Here is a 17,465-nt window from a genome sequence, read left to right as displayed (position 1 = left end):
AGGGTCCCAGAGGATTCCAATAGATTCATTCCATCCACCTTTGGCTGAAATCTGCTACTCTGGACACATGTTTCTTGCAGTGCCCCACGGCCGAGCAAAACACGGGCAAAAGTGCCACGGTGCCGTTTGGAAGCTGACAAGCGGGAACTGGCACCTATGGAGCGTTAAGCTCCAGCCCAAATCTAAAATGTAAACGGCACCGACACTCTCTCAACTCGGTGCCTCCGGTCTGTGCTGGGTTGGGATATTTGTTTTGAGCGCTGTGCTAACGAGATCAAGGCATGAATTCTCTCCACCTTTTGGTTCTCTTAGGCTCAGCCTCTTCTAGGATCTCATGTGTTCACACAAAGCCAGGCCGCTTGCCAGGCCTGACACCCAGCCCTCCCCCCCCCCAACCCCCGGGGGACGACTGACTCAGCAAAGCTTACAGCATCCAGCCAGGGAAGCCTCCCGGCACCACTCCGGGGAGAGCGGGGGCCCACTCGTGCTGTTTTCGGAGTGAATACCCACTGGACGCACACAGAAGCCCTGTGTGCAACTCCATCCACCTAGAGAAAGGACTGCAAAAGTCATCCGCAGCTTTTACGAGGCAAACAAACGCTGAGTTCTGAAAGTATGAAAGCCGAAAAGAAATGCTTTAGGCTTTCCCCAAGACCTGAAGCGCAGGCAATTACTACACAGCAGGCCGGCCGGCCGCCCGCTCGCCTAAACACCACAAACCATAAATCAGCAGCCAGGCCAGCCACAGATCGCCTATGAGAGACCAGGCGTTGGAAAGACATTCGTCTGCTCAAAAGCAACACTGGGATGGAGCAAGAAGACAGGGAAGCTGAGGCTTCAAAACTGGAAGGGGAAATTGTTCCCAACCCAGAACTCTAATCCAAGCCAAACTAGCAACCAGCTGAAAGGGTGGGGCGAAGATGCTCTCTGCACACACGTTTGCAAAACATGTGCTTCCTTCGTGATCTAAGCTGGGGAATGTGTTCTCTCGCAACAGAAGAGTTCACCAAGAAAGCATCTAGTAAGAGAAAAAAAAAACAAAAAAAAAAAAAAACAAAAGCAAATGAAGAACTCACAATTAACATGAGAAAATCTTAAACTACCTTGAATGTCCTCAAGAAGAAATGGGACCTCCCCGTTCAGGCTGCTAACTTTCCCCTGACCCCATTTGTAGCATGGATCCAGTAACAAGAGGCTTTACCCCAGGAGAGAAGGAACAGGTGACATGCAGAAGTCCTACGGGGACAGCAGGCCCAGGGCACAGTGACACTAGCCTGGAACGGGAGGGTGGGGGCTCCAGCAGGGATGGCTCCTGCTGGAGAGAGAACTGAAATGTCAGCCTGATACGTCTGCCCTTTATCAGAAGGAGTTTTCTAGAAATGTTGGAGAGTTAAAAAGACCAAACAGAGAGTAACAGCATAATAAAGTTATTCCAGAAAGGAGCTATAAATGTGGCATTCCCCTTCACTCGTGGATGAACAATGCTTGCACAGTCATAGTGACTGAACCCCAAATTGTGGCATCCTGATAGTGGATGGAGGAAGGAAAGGTGTATATGTGGGTTGGGGTGGGAGCAAAAAATGTCTTGGATAGCTAAGTCAAGAAATGGCATTTAAAAAAAAAAATCTGTGGGGCACCTGGGAGGCTCAGTTGGTTGAGCATCCGACTCTTGGTTTCAGATCAGGTCCTGATGCATGCGTCGTGGGATTGAGCTCCACGCCAGGCTCTGTGCTGACCATGGAGATGCTTAAGATCTCTCCCTGTCTCTCTCAAATTAAAATAAAAAAAAAATGTAACTTTGGTGACTGATGTTAACCAGGCTCACTGTGGTAATCATTTTGTAATATATACAAATATCAAATCGTTATGTTGATTACCTAAACCTAATATGTTCTATGTCAATTACACTTCAGAAATTTTAAGGTATTGTTTATAATTGTAAAGGGAAAAAAAAGGAATGGCATTTAAAGGATCTTATTTAGAAAAGCCTAAACAGAACTAAAAAGCAGAAAACTAACAATAGCTGCCTTGAGAAACAGGACTGGGAACTGGGGAGAGGCAGGGCGAGAGACTGCTGTTTTTTATTAAAAGTCTGTTGGCGTTAATCAGAGAAAGAAAGCGTGTTGGTGTGTATACAAAAAAAAAAAAAAAAAAAAAAAAGGCCGCTCCCTGATTTTCATGTGCATGATTCTCATCATTACTACATATTCTTTAATTATAGGGTTTTTTCTTTGACCTGGAGGGTATTCAACAAAGTTTTAATAAGTTTCTAAGAATTAGAACAAACACACAGAAAAATAAAATACCTACAGGTTGTGCAGATGCCATGGAAAATACAGGCAGATCCGCAACTGAAATTAACAGAAGACCCAGCGGGACGACTCACGGAGGAGTTAAATACAAGCCTGAGAAGGGGTGGCCCTGGGGCCCAGAAGAGCTGCAGACCATCAGGCTGTGCACGTGAGCCAGAGAAGCAGGACACATTGGGCTCTCCTGACCTCATCTCGTGCTCCTCCATTGAAGACACCACCATCGGGGCGCCTGGGTGGCTCAGTGGGTTGAGCGTCTGACTTCTGCTCAGGTCATGATCTCAGGGTCTGTGAGTTCGAGCCCTGCATCGGACTCTGTGCTGATGGCTCAGAGCCTGGAGCCTGTTTCAGATTCTGTGTCTCCCTCTTTCTCTGCCCCTCCCCTGCTCATGCTGTCTCAAAAATAAATAAAAACATTTTTAAAAAATAAATAAAGACACCACCGTCTGGAACGCCCAGGTGGCTCAGTCAGTTAAGTGTCGACTCCTGATTTTGGCTGAGGTCATGATCTCACAGTTCAACAGTGCAGAGCCTACTTGGGATTCTGTCTCTCTCTCTCTCCCCCTCTCAAAATAAATAAATAAACATAGACAACAACAAAAAAAGACATCACCATCAATGTCAGCCCAACCCCACCCAGGGCATGGCAGAATGCTACTTAAAGACGCCTGGGTGGCTCATTTGGTTGAGCATCTGACTTCGGCTCAGGTCATGATTTCGAGGTCCATGAGTTCCCGCCCCACGTTGGGCTCTCTGCTGACAGCTCAGAGCCTGGATCCTGCTTCAGATTCTGTGTCTCTCTCTCTCTCTGCCCCACTCCGGCTCTCTCTCTTTCTCTCTCTCTCTCTCAAAAATAAATAAACATTAAAAAAATAAACAAAAAATAAAGACAAGGTATCATTTCCCAAACACTAAGCAAGATGTACATTCTAAAGTACATGTTTTAGGTACAGTATTGGTGGTGTGGCCATCTGAGAATTTGCAAGAGTCCACTTGACATTTTACCTAGAGAAAGAGCCTCCCTGAGTCAAGAGGGCACACACAGGAGGGAAATGAAATATGATAAAAACTGGACCATCTGACATCTCAGAGAAATGTACAACCTGTTTTGGTAATTCATGCCTCAAATGGAATACAAAGGTGGCCGAGTGGAGCTGTGGATGAGGCCATGGTTGGTACTGAAACGTTACTGGGAAAAATAAATTAACTTCTTTCCCTAAAGCAGGCATTTCTGGCTATGTGGGAGGCAGCTGATGTTTTAATTTGAGAAGTAAATTAACTCTGTCCTGGAGACAGAGGGGATAAGTCATATAAAATCATGTCTCATTTTATATTTCAATCTCCCCTTGTGGTAGACTCTAGTTTATTGAGGGAAGAACATACAAGAAGCCCAGTTAAAATACCAGGGCTGGTGCCACCTATGGTCACATTGGGGGCAAGCAACTTAAAAGCCCTGAGCCTCAATATCCCTCCTGTAAAATGGGGCAATGATCCTTTGCTGGGTGGTGTGAGAATTCAGTAAGATACAAACCACATCAAGTGCCCAGCAGAGTCCAGTAAATGGTCACTGTTAAAATCAATGACCACTGCAGGCATCACAAAGTGAGATCACGCAAGGCTACAATACCGTGCACCAGAATTTGTCAAATGAAACCTGCCTTGTTCCCCAGTAGCCGGATCGGTTTATCTAGAAACCCAGTGAGCCTGGGTGGCCACAGCAGGAGTGAACTCTCTGCTCCACCTGAGGTGATCTTTCCCATGAAAGGTTCGGCCAGCTGGCTGCCCGTAGGCCGGTGGCTCCTGCTCCTTCCCCAGTTCCAAGGCTCCATCTGGACCGTGCAAGTGGCCATACCTGGCCCAATGTGTTTCACCTGGGTATTGCCACCTTTGTTCCCGAGACAAAAAGATTTCCTTCCCCAATAAACAGAAATCTGTAGAGAAAAAAAAGCACTAGAGAGAATATTTCAGAAAAATCTTTGAAAATAGTTAAGCATTTTATGCTTCTAAAGGCATGCCTGGGGGCACCTGGGTGGTTCAGTTGGTTGAGCATCGCCTCTTGATTTCAGTTGTCATGATCCCAGGGTGGTGGAATCGAGCCTTGCGTCAGGCTCCATGCTGAGCATGAAGCCTGCATGGGATTCTCTCTCTCCCTCTCCTTCTCCCTCTCCCCCACCCCCCACCCCTCTCCCCTGTTCAAGTATGCTCCCTCTAAAAATAAAATTAAAAAAATAAAAAACAAAAGCATGTCTTCAATGATATAAGGATACCATGATCTCACGTCTTTAAGCAAATGGAAAATATCCCTCAAAATACTTACTGTTAAACTAATACACATTACTAATTACACATTAGTAATGTGGGGTGACCATATTGCTAAATTTGGTACTATTTCATTTTTAAAAATGCACCCTAGGGGGTACCTGGGTGGCTCAGTTGGTTAAGCATCCAACTCCAGTACAGGTCATGATCTCAGGGTCTGTGAGTTCGAGTCCCGCATCAGGCTCTGTGCTGACAGCTCAGAGCCTGGAGGCTGCTTGGGATTCTGTGTCTCCCTCTCTCTCTGCCCCTCCCCTGCTCGCACTCTGTCTCTCCCTCTCCTTCAAAAATAAATCAACATTAAAAAATTAAATTAATTAATACTGCACCTTGAAAAAAGGGGCAAAGATGAAAACACAGGAATCTGATAAAAATAAATTCACCAAAGAAATGCCAAACATAAATAAAGCCAGGAAAACAATGCAATTGAGCATCTATCTCCCCCAAACACAATCATTTGTGATTTCCTGATATCCTTCCCCACGAAAGCTCTAGCCAGCCTCACACTCCATCAATGTCTTCAATAGTTCCTCCTCCTCCTTCAAAGGGAAATTGGCCCCCACTGCACACTGCCCCTGGCCATCTCCAGTCCAGGCCTGTCCACCTTGCCCATTGTCCTCAGGCATCACAGGAAGAGGTGTCCTTCCAAGCCCAGCCCCCTGGGGCTTCCCCAGAGCCCCCTGTGTCACTTTTCCTGCCCCATGTCATCAACCTTCCTTCCTACTGCCTCCAGCCCCACAAATCCCAGTGTCCTTGGGAGAACCCGCCCAGGCATTTCATGGAGGGGACAGGGGTAGGACTCTACAAGAGTGCAAATAGAAACAGCTAACATGCAGCTTCTGACATTCACACAGGTTATCTCCACAGGCACGAAAGCCCGACATTCGAGAGTGGGAATTTCTGGAACTGCTCAAACTCTTGGCCAAGTCGGGAGCCAGCCAAGTTGCAAAGTGGCCAGGAAGGCACGGCCAGGAGGACGGAAGAGAGAATCAGTCCCTTCTGCTGTGACTTGAAGGCCAGGCTCCTGCAGACACGGGTCCCACCGGGGCCAAGAGGGAACACCTGCACACGGAATGACCTGGACAGTTATCTGCCCGGCACCTCCCTCTGGGCCCCGCCGTGTCCCAACGCTCCTGCGAAAGGGGCTCCTTTTGGGCACCCACCTTGCCAATGACAGTTTCCTCAACACTGTCCTCCAGGCCCTCCTCTCGTTATCCAGCAAGTGCTCCCCCTGGGAATTCCCAGCTACCCAAGCCTGCACCCCCACACACCCAAATCTGTACTGCGACCTTCTGTCCCCCGAGCATCAGCCCATGGAGCGAACCCCACAGGGACTTACTTGGACTTCATTTGGTGGCCCAAAGGCACATCCAATCTAACATCCCAAAACTGAGGTCACCCTCTTCCCCCATGGCCCCAACCCGCTGAACCTCAGGGTCCCTCATACTGGTTCATGCCAGCCCCTCCTCACCTACCCTCGCAGGCCCGCCGGTCCTCTACCACTTTCTTCCCACCCCCAGACCACTCAATCCCCCGGATTATACCTCCAGAGTCCCCCGAAGCCATCTTCTCCCCCCCACCCCCACCGCCTCTCCTCACCACCACGTGCTTCGGTGAAACTCCTCACTAGCCTCGGGCCCCAGGCTCTCGCTCCCCTCCTTCGTCCAGGAGGGCTCAGGAAAAGCCAAAATGCAGAGTCGGGCACGGCTGCAGCACCGAGTTCACGCCAAACCAGTGGTGTCTCCCCCCTGCTCACCCAGCTCCCACCGCACGGGGCTCCTTGCTTTTCTGCTAACACCTCAAGTCCACCTCCCTCAGGGCCTTGGCACACACCATTTCCTCTGTCTGGAACATTCCACCAGAAAGGGAGCTAGCTGCCTGGATCATTCCCGGACTCGTTCTTCAGGTGTCTGTTCGAGGTCATTCCTCTGAGATGCCCGCACTGACCGCTTCAGCCAAGTAGCACCTCCTTGTCACTCCTTGTCCCTGCTTCAGTTTTCTCCATAGTGTCCAGCTTCTTCTAGCATTTTGAGTATTTGTTGCCTTTCTTCTTCTATTCCCACCACTGGAGTACAAGCTCCGTGAAAAAGGGAGCCCTATATGTACATATTTTGTGTCCACTCTTACATCTCCAGCACCTAAAACAGTGGCGGTAGACAAAGATTTGTTGAAATTTTGCAGGGAGGTTTTGGAAGAAAGGGTCCAACATGACGGTATTTACATTAGAGTAATAGACGGAAACTGCTTGTTAGATATGGTCCAAATTCCTCCGCACAGTCCAAGAGTAACCCCTTCACAAACCGGCCCCAACGTTTCTCTTTCCTACCTCACCTCTGGATATTCCCCAGAGCACATAAAACAACTCTTCCCTCCCCTCTGGTCTCATCCTGTCCCCTCTTCCTTTTCTTTCTGTCTCTTCAACTATAACAGTGAGCAGTGATGAGTGCCACTGTGTGCCCCGTTCAAGCTCCCATGAATTAACCTAGTACCTAGTACCTAAGAGCTCTTTGATAGGTATTAGTTCTCTTTGACTTTTTAGGTACTGACCATCCTGCCTCCTGCCCCGGGCCCAGACCCCCTCATTCAGGATCCAAGGAAGTTCTTTCTATTGCTTCTTCCTGGCCCATGTGTGCTACCTCAGTGTGCACAGCGTAACCTTGCATTAGAATTGTTTCCTTACTGGGGCCGACTTTGGCTCAGGTCAGGATCTCGCAGTTTGTGAGTTCGAGCCCCGCGTCGGGCTCTGTGCTGACCGCTCAGAGCCTGGAGCCTGTTTCAGATTCTGTGTCTCCCTCTCTCTGACCCTCCCCTGTTCATGCTCTGTCTCTCCCTGTCTCAAAAATAAATAAAATGTTAAAAAAAATTAAAAAAAAAAAAAGAATTGTTTCCTTACTAATCTGTTTCTCGCACCAGGGGTCAAAATGCGTCTTAATCATCACTGCATTCCCAGCGGCTAGTAATAATGATACACCTCATTTATTTGTGCTCATTTGGATCAATCCAGCAATTTAAAAACAGTCGTGCACAACAGGATAAAAGGGAAAAAGGAGAGAAGCAGAAAGAACCTGAGGTAAAGTTATCGCTCAAATAGCATAAGCATAAAATTGTGCAAAATGACTAAAGACGAGGTGTGTAGTTATTAAAGAGGAAACCCTGATGGGCTTTCTAGGAGGAGTATCAATCTGGTTAAACCAGCCCCATTTCTTAAGTCCTCAACCCCAAGTTCCCAGTGCTAGTGTACTAAAGTCTGAGAAAACAGCCTCACACGGGATCTCACGAGGGGCCGCTGGGTCTAATAATAAGCACATGAGACCACCACTCAAGAAATGTTTGCTAAATGCCGAATACAAAAAAGTCCATGACTATTTTCAGGGAACTGAAGCCTCTTCTATTTTGCAAGACCTCTCTTAAACTAGCCCCACCCTATCTAAGCTAGTTCAGCTCAGTTCACCACACCTTTTGAACATCTAACAACGTTTCCGATCCCACGCTGGTTCCAGGCATCAAGAATAATAATTTTTATTCGTGTTCCCCAGGATGGACCCTCAGCGTGAGGCAGGTGAGTCTCCCCAGGCTGAGAGCATCAGGTACTTAGGCCCCATTTATTCCTGGGTTTGTCCTACATGGAAAACCCTGATTGTTATTCTTGCTCGTACCATTATAGCTCTCTTTTTAGGTCTATACGATAATTCGCGCAGAGCTTTCATTAACTATCCCAACCCTCCTGATCTCCGCTATTCCTAAACTGTAAGGCTCTGGAGACGGTGGCATACAATTCAGAACTGTGGTGTAGCGTTTCAATCAGTTCACTGAAGCAGCCATGCCTCCTAAACCAGAGTGTAAACTCTCAGAGACAAACAGAGACCTGGGGCTTCTCGTACATCCACTGGGCCCACACCACGTAGGCCTGGAGCAGACACTCATCTGTAGCTGCTGACTGTCCAGGTGGAACAGAGATAAGGTGGGGAACATGAACTAGACCAGCTAAGACTAAACAAAATCCCTCCTAAAAGCAACATTCTTCCAACACAGTTATTTTTGCCCTATGGTGAAATCATTAAGTCTGTAATATTATAAAATGGAAGCCTTAATTGTTGGCTCCCACAATCTTCTATTACTCTCTAGAGTAACACAGTAAAACAAAACAAAACACAAACCAAAACAATACTAAATTGGCAGAGAGAGAGCATGGCTTCATGACTATGGTCTAGGATTATGCTATTCAATATGGTAGCCACTAACCATACGTGGCTATTTAAATTTAAGTGAAATAAAATTACAGTTCTTGAGTCAAACTAGCCACATTTCATATGTTCAACCATCACAAGAGGCTACCACACCAGGCAGCACAAATGCAGAATGTTTCCATCACTGCAAACATTCTATTGAATCGCACAGGTCAAAGTCATCCTTGATAATTCAGTTAAACTCCTATGAGCCTGTTTCCTCCTGTGTAAAAAGAGAACAGTATCTCCCTCGTCGAGTTGCTCTAAGATTTAAATAAAGTGCTAAATGTGAATGTCCTTAATTTTGGTAGTTATAGTTTGACAAACTGTAACTGTATAGTCATATATACATGTATAGGTGTGTGCGTGTGTGTATACATATATATATATACACATATATATATGAGAATCTAACAATTGTCAATAATAGTTGCTGTCAAAGGGGGTTACTATCAATTAGAATAAAGAAATTCTTGTCTCAGGCTATGTGAATAGAAGGAGGCTGTCGGGGGGGGGGTACACACTGCTCAGACCATCTCAGGAATGCTGCATTCAGGAGGAATACAGATAAACTGAAGCATGGCCCGAAGAGTCTGGAAAAGAGTGAGGGAAGGAGCCCAGAATTTCTCAGTTGGGAGAAAAAAGACTCGGTAGGAGTAAGAAGAGAATGCGGCTTGCAACAAAGGATTACTCTAGAAAGGGGGGTGTGGATCTTGGGCATCTGCAGAAGTAATCAAAAGGTAGGTTGACTCAACTCATTATAAGGAAAATATTCACTTAGAGTTGCCGCCAATGGAAACGCTGCCTCATGGACAAGACGGCTTGTGATCCGGGAAAGGGCTCAAATGCAGTGATTCTCAAACGTGAGTGTGTACAGAGTCATTTGAGGAGCTGGAGAAAATTCAGATGCTTTGGTCCCACCTCCAGGGATTCTGGTTCAGTAGGTGTGGGGTCGAGCCCATAATCTCTGTCTCTAACAAGTGCCCAGGTGACGCCCTTGATGATGCCAGTCAGAGACAACTCTCTGAGAGGGCACGACCCCGATGCAAGCTGGAAGAACCCATCAGCGACGGGACAGGGGGGCTCTTGAAAGCAAGTGGGAGTTGGACTTTGCAACCTTCCAAACCAACTCTTGAGGACAGTGCTGCCAGGGCTCTCAGTGGGTCCCGGGCATTCTACACAGCACAGACGCGTGGCCTGAGAAAACCCAAAAGGCAGAGTCCCGTGTGCCTCTTGCCAGGTACACCCTAGCGTAGTCCCCTCAGGCAAATCCCTTTCTCGAAGTTTTACTATTTACAGAAATGGAAGGGAATGTCACCACGCGACGCCAGAGGCCCTGAGGAAAACGGCCTGTGCAGGGACTGTTCTGTATGTCATGGGCTCCAACCGTGGGTTCAAAATGAAATCACATCAGGGTGGCTTTCTAGGCTGCAGAGGTAGAATGTGCCTCAAGAGGATGGCCGCATTGTAAGGCATTCAATTTCAGCACTTCCAGCAAGGAAGTGAAGAAGATGGGCTTTTGGTCCCATTGTGTAACTATCCAAGGCAACACAGCCACGCAAGACACGGGTCAGACCTTGCCCCTGTTCTCACCGAAAACAGACATTTCACACAAAGATCTGGACCCGAATTTTTTACCAGTTTTTTAAAAAAATTTTTATGCTTATTATTGAGAGACAGAGCATGAGCATGGAAGGGGAAGAGAGAGGGGGAATCTGAAGCAGGCTACAGGCTGAGCTGTCAACACAGAGCCTGATGTGGGGCTTGAACTCACAAACCAGGAGATCATGACCTGAGCCGAAGTCAGACGCTTTACTGACTGAGCCACCCAGGCACCCCTCCAGTTTTATTCATAACAGCCAACCCTGAAAAGAACCCAAATGAACATCAACTAGCTAATGCTCAAATTGTGGCAAATACCTTAAGTGGATACCGGGCAACAACAAAAAGGAAAAAACAAAAACACAACAGGGATGGATCTCAAAACTTTACACCAAATAAACAAAGCCAAACAAAGACATCATATTATATTGTATCACTTACATGAAACTTTATGGAAGATAACTCTAATCTATGGTGACATAAACCAGATCAATCCCCAGAGGTAGGTACTGACAGGAAAGGGAATCAGAGAAATCTTTTGGATTGATGGAGTGTTCTAGATATTTTTTTAAAAAATATTTATTTGGGGGCGAATGGAAGCAGGGGAGGGGCAAAGAAAGGGGGGCAGAGGATCCAAAGTGGGCCCTCCGCTGACAGCAAAGAACCTGATGTGGGGCTCGAACTCACAAACCGCAAGATCATGACCTGAGCCGAAGCTGGACGCTCAACCGACGGAGCCACCCAGGTGCCGCGGAATGTTCTAGATCTTGATTGCTGTATGTGCATACACAAGCATATGCATCTGGCTGTACACTGGAAGCGTGTGCATTTTATTGATGACAGTATACTGCAAAAAAGTTAATTTTTAAAAACAAAAAATGGGTATTTTCTGCTTTATTGTGTTCATTCTATTTTATGTTGTGCTTAAAAGTGGTGTCCTTTAGCAGCATGCAGAAGAATGAAACTAGACCACTTTCTTACACCATACACAAAAATAAACTCAAAATGGATGAAAGACCTAAATGTGAGACAGGAAACCATCAAAACCCTAGGGGAGAAAACAGGCAACAACCTCTCTGACCTCAGCTACAGCAATTTCTTGCTGGACACATCTCCAAAGACAAGGGAATTAAAAGCAAAAATGAACTACTGGGACCTCATCAAGATAAAAAGTTTCTGCGCTGCAAAGGAAATAATCAACAAAACTAAAAGGCAACTGACAGACTGGGAAAAGATAATTGCAAATGGCATATCAGATAAAGTATCCAAAATCTATAAAGAACTTACCAACCTCGACACCCAAGAAACAAATAATCCAGTGAAGAAATGGGAAGACATGAATAGACACTTTTCCAAAGAAGATGTTCAGATGGCCAACAGACATATGAAAAGATGTTCAATGTCACTCATCATCAGGGAAATACAAATCAAAACCACACTGAGATACCACCTCACGCTGGTCAGAGTGGCTAAAATGAACAAATCAGGGGACTATAGATGCTGGCGAGGATGTGGAGAAACGGGAACCCTCTTGCACTGTTGGTGGGAATGCAAACTGGTGCAGCCGCTCTGGAAAACAGTGTGGAGGTGCCTCAAAAAGTTAAAAATAGATCTACCCTATGATCCAGCAATAGCACTGCTGGGAATTTACCCAAAGGATACAGGAGTGCTGATGCATAGGGACACATGTACCCCCAATGTTTATAGCAGCCCTTTCAACAATAGCCAAATTATGGAAAGAACCTAAATGTCCATCAACTGATGAATGGATAAAGAAAATGTGGTTTCTATATACAATGGAATACTACTTGGCAACGAGAAAAATGAAATCCTGCCATTTGCAGCAACATGGATGGAACTGGAAGGTAATTTATGCTGAGTGAAATAAGTCAGAGAAGGTCAGATGTCATATGTTTTCACTCATATGTGGATCTTGAGAAACTTAACAGAAAACCATTGGGGAAGAGAAGGGGGAAAAAAAGGTTACAGAGAGAAAGGGAGGGAAACCATAAGAGACTGTTAAATACAGAGAACTGAGGGTTGATGGGGGGGTGGTGGGTAAGGGAGAAGGGAAAATGGGTGGTGTGCATTGAGAAGGACACTTGTTGGGATGAGCACTGGGTGTTGTATGGAAGCGAGAAATCGTGGGAATCTACCCCAAAACCCAAGAGCGCACTGCATACCGCATATTAGCCAATTTGACAATAAATTATATTTAAAAGAAAAGTGGTGTCCTTGATTGCCTCTGCAAGGAAACTGGGTAGCCAGGGATAGGCGTGGGAAAGAGATCTCCAGGCTGTTTAGCCTTTTGTACTTTTAAACTTTTGAACTGTGCAGCGGTATTAGCGTTTTCTTAAAATAAATAAAATTTAAAATTAAGAGAGACAATTTTAAAAACATGTCCTCTGTTGGTAAAATGAGGAAGACCCAGCCCTGAGACTACTGGGCTGGTGCCCAATCTATTTCAGGTTGTGGAAATCCTGCTTCTCGAGACAGGCACTATATGGGGTCTACATTTTATCAAGCTCCTCTGAGCCGTGAGAGCATACCATTTCTTAAGCATTATTTAGCATTCTAGCATTTTTCATAAAATACATCATAGATAAGAACACACGCACAGGTTTAAAATAATTAGAATTTTAATGCCATGTAACTACCACCTGAGTCAAAAAATAAAACACTGCCTGTGCCCCAGAACTTTCTATGTGTCCCTCTGCGGTCATACCTTCTCACTCTTCCCAGGCATAAACATTTTGTTGATTTTAGGGATAAGAGTGTCTTTCTAATCTCCTATGTGCATGGCCCTAATCAATACTGTGTAGTTTTGCACATTCTAAAACTTTCAAGAAACTGGATCGTCCTACATGTATTGTGTGATTCTTCTGACCAAAGTGACGTTTGTAAAATTCATCTATATTGTTGCCTATAGCTGTAGTTTATGTTCATTGTGATATAGTCTTTTATGATAGGAAAACATGTACCAAAATTTACTTACCCGTTAACATATTCATGGATACTTTGACTTTTTGGGGGGGGTCCCCATTGTCTATAGAAAAAACAAGTTCAAACACATGGTCTGACATTCGAGGTGACCACCGCCCCCAAACATGTGTCCCGAACAACTAGCCAGTCTCATCTCCTTATTTTCTCTACCAACCACTGTGTGACTGCATGAAAACACGAAGTACAAGTTCTTAAGGTTGAAATGCTTTTGACCATATGTTAGATCTACCCCAATCATTCATTCCTGTCCGTCGGGGTCTCGTTCAAGCATGATTGCCTTATGAAGAGCCACAAGCTCTTCCATCCACTTTGCCGTCACTCCCCCCAAACTGCATCAAATGAACTATCCTCTTTCTGATTCTTCTCTTACGCTTGCTTCATGCAACTTTCTGTTATACCCATTGGTTACAGGCATCTCTCAGACTTTGTGCTTCTGGTTCACAGCACGAAAATCTTGCAGATTTTACACATGCAGGTAAAAAAATGTTAGAGCTTTTGAGCCCAAACTCAGAATCATGAAAGGTACAGCTCACATCAAGTACTAAACCATTCAAAAAAAAAATATTTTTAAAACGTGAACTTCCACAAAAATGAAATAACACCAATTAAAGAGAAAACATCATCACCATCGCTTAAGATTAGGGTTCCTTACTTTGAACGCTGATCTGTTTTTCTCATGAAAGATACCAAATCTGAGAGTCCCCAGGACACAGAATGTTAGAGCATCACATAATTTAAGATCACTTGATAAGCACACTATTTAAAGAATACGGTGACTGTGAAAATTGTTTTAACCCCAAAAGCAACAGAGGGGGATAAAACACCAACAGTTTAATGAAATTAATAAATGGGTCAGAAGTTGCAATTAGTAAGTATTTAAGAACTTAAAAAGCAGGACAATTATCTTTCTGTCAAAGAAAACATGCACAGAACGTAGATAATGCAAACAGGAGAAGAAATAAAACAGAGAAGCAGAAAGCTGTAATTGGACTGAATGCCTGGCCACTGTTTACCTGTCCATCAGACTCATAAAAATAGATGGGGGTGCCTGACTGGCTTGGTAGGTAAAGCATGCAACTCTTCATCTCAGGGTCATGAGTTCAAGCCCCACGCTGGGCACAGAGCTTACTTAACTATTGCTTTTAATGGATGGAAGACATCACTCCAAAATAACACCAAATATGCCTTTCAATTACTTTATGCAAAAAACATTCTCTTCAATGGCTGTTATTAAAAATATATCAGAAAAAAATGTTTACAACTTACACTTATTAGGCTAAAGTTGTTAATATAAAGAGTTCCTACAAAAAATAGGGAAAAGCCCAACAGCACAACTAAATATATGGACAAAATATATATATATATATATATATATATATATATATATATATATATATACAAAATATATATATATTTATATTTATAAATATATAAATAGATAATGCAAAGAAAAGATAATTATAATGGATCTTGAACATGAGAAAAACTGCTCAATCCCAGAGAAATGCAACTTAATGCCAAATTGGGACATGCCGTTTCACCTACCTGCTTTTTAAGATCAAAAAGTTTGGTATAACACTTTGCAAAATTAGAGAGGAACAGGCAGTCACCCATATTGCTGGCTGGAGTTTAAATTAATAGAATTCCAAGGACATTCTACAATGATATCCATCAAAATTACACATGCACATTCTCTTGGACCCAAAAATTAAACTTCTGGGACTCTTTCCTACAGAAATGCTTTCACATATGCAGAATAATGTGTGTCAAAGGCCATTAGCTAGAACACTAAAATAGCAGAAGTTTGGAAATTATCTTGGTCCGTTAGGAGACAGGTTAAATAATGTGTAGCATCCTAATGATAGAATCCTATGCAGTTGAAAAAGAATAAGTGATTGCCAAGACACAGAAGAGGAATAGTCCAAATAGTATCTCACAATTTGTGTAGAATATTGCCTATTTGCTAAAACATGCACAATCTGGAAAGCTACAGAGGAAACCGTATCATTGGTTGCCTCTGAGAGAAAACTGGGTAGCCAGAGACAGGCATAGCAAAGACAACCTCGAAATGTGTATCATTTTGTACCTTTAAACGTCTGAACTACGAGGCTATTAACTTATTTTTTAATAATAAATAAGTACAATTTGAAAAATGAGGGAAACACAGCCCTGAGATTATTTGACTGTGGCTCCATGTAGCATAATACAATATATCCTCCTTTTTTGAGGCCTTACAAAACTTTATAACAGGATAAAGAAATTTGGAATAAACAGTAGAAACGCACACAGCTAGGATACCCAAAGTAAATTCACATTCAAGGACCCTGGTAAGAGGAATCCAGGACTGGTACAGATCAGTAGAGAAATCTTCAAGTTGCTCTGGTTAACAAAGAAAATGGCAGACTGTGTATGTTTCGGTTACTTTATATCCTAACTTTAAGGTTAAGAAATCTATGTCCTGTAACAAGGTATCTCCTGCCAAACCCCTGCTTATCCTGCACTGGTGTGGATCATGCTTGTTATGAGGACACAGTTGCAAACAAAGAACGCTTTTCTCCACCCCCCAGCAGACTGGTAACAGAGGAACGGCACGTCCTTCGGTGAAGGAGTGAGACACTTTCCCTGTCCTTACTGGTGAAGGGCTCTTTTTGGAGAGACAAACCTGTTGATCAGGGGCTTTTCAGAGAACATTCCTGTGTGTTCTATCTGTACTTCACCTGAAAATACGACTGTTTTCCACACTGTGCGCACCTGGGTGGCGGGGGGAGGGGGTGATGTACCTAATCCACCTGTTTGCCTCCTGTTTTCTCATCAGGGAGTTAAGAGAGTAAACCCAACCCTCCAGGGAATGGAAAAACAAATCATTCAGTGCCTATCTCAGGTGGCTGATGAAGGCGGCGCAGTCTTGAGCGTGTACCTAAGCTGGTCCAGACGCCTGCTCGGGGTGCGAGAGCGAATACAAGTTCAAGCACGTTTGCACTGGCATGGTTTTGGCAAGCAGGTGAAAACCCGTGAGTTTTCGAAAGCAAAGGCCCAAGTTTCCGGGCACGCTCGGCACACCTGTAGGTACAGGTGCTTGCGGGCCAGCCGACCGCCTCCCATGCCAGGGTGGATACACACACGGAGGGTGACAACTGTGTTTGTAGCGAAGCGCTTCTGCAGGAAAGTTGAAGTGTGTGTCTACCTGTTCGAGAAAGGTGGCCCCGAAAGTGGGGCAGGGCGGACACTTCCGTCGCAGGGTTCAGCGCGCACAACCCCCCCCCCCACACACACACACACACCGCGCCCGGGGCGCCCCCTCTGCCCGCTCCCGGGCGCCCCAAGGTCACCTGCCCTCCTGGGCGTCCCCACCCAGCCCGAGCTCTCACCAGAACAGCAGGTTGGCCGCGACGAAGCCGAGCAGGCTGCGCAGCGGCCTCTTCCAGCTCAGGAGCTCGTCCGCGCGGCAGCCCAGCCACAGCACCGGCTCCCCCAGCAGCCAGGTCACGGCGGCGGCCACCCCGCCGGCGGCCTCCTCCACCTGTCGCCCCGCGACGACCGCCACCGCCCCTTCCTCCCGCGCCTCCTCTCCCTGCTCCTCGGGGGGAGCCCGGGGCGGCTCCGCGGCAGCCGGGGCCGGGCATCCCTCCGCGGCGTGCTCCGGAGGCGCCGGGCTCGCCATCTTCGGCCGCGCTTGCGGGCGGGGACGGGCGCGCGCGCGGCGCGTCCGGGTGTCGGCGCGGCGAGGGCGGCGGGTCCCCGCGCGGGGCGCGTACCGCGGGGCGCCGGCGGCTGGGTGCCTCGTGACGTCAGCCCCGGCGGCGGCGGCGGCGGCAGGGGCGCCTCCCGGGGGAAGTGGGTGCGGCCAAGCTCGCGCGGGGGCGGGGCGCTGGGCGGCGTCCCGGGGAGCGCGCGCGCCCCCCTCGAAGGCCTCGCCCGGGACCCGGCGGAATCAAAGGGGCATCTTCACTTCCGCCGGCCGGGGCCGCCGCTCGCCCCTCCGCCGGCCTTGGAGGGCGTTACGGGGCGC

At 46.4% G+C, this 17,465-nt stretch overlaps 1 protein-coding gene across 1 annotated transcript in view; it reads right to left on the bottom strand.

Annotated features, from left to right (window-relative positions):
* The window catches only part of RETREG1 (reticulophagy regulator 1), a 131,688-nt gene extending 114,429 nt beyond the window's left edge, over positions 1–17,259 (bottom strand). The window contains exon 1 of the mRNA XM_023239424.2: positions 16,825–17,259. Coding sequence (XP_023095192.2) covers positions 16,825–17,117 — 293 coding nt within the window. The 5' untranslated portion in view covers positions 17,118–17,259. The remainder of the gene's footprint in view (positions 1–16,824) is intronic.
* Between the last annotated feature and the right edge of the window lie 206 nt (positions 17,260–17,465).

This window comes from Felis catus, chromosome A1, assembly GCF_018350175.1.
Source record: "Felis catus isolate Fca126 chromosome A1, F.catus_Fca126_mat1.0, whole genome shotgun sequence".
Classification (NCBI taxonomy): Eukaryota; Metazoa; Chordata; class Mammalia; order Carnivora; family Felidae; genus Felis; species Felis catus.
Note: the sequence above shows the minus strand (reverse complement) of the source record. Positions and strands in the feature narration are given on the sequence as shown.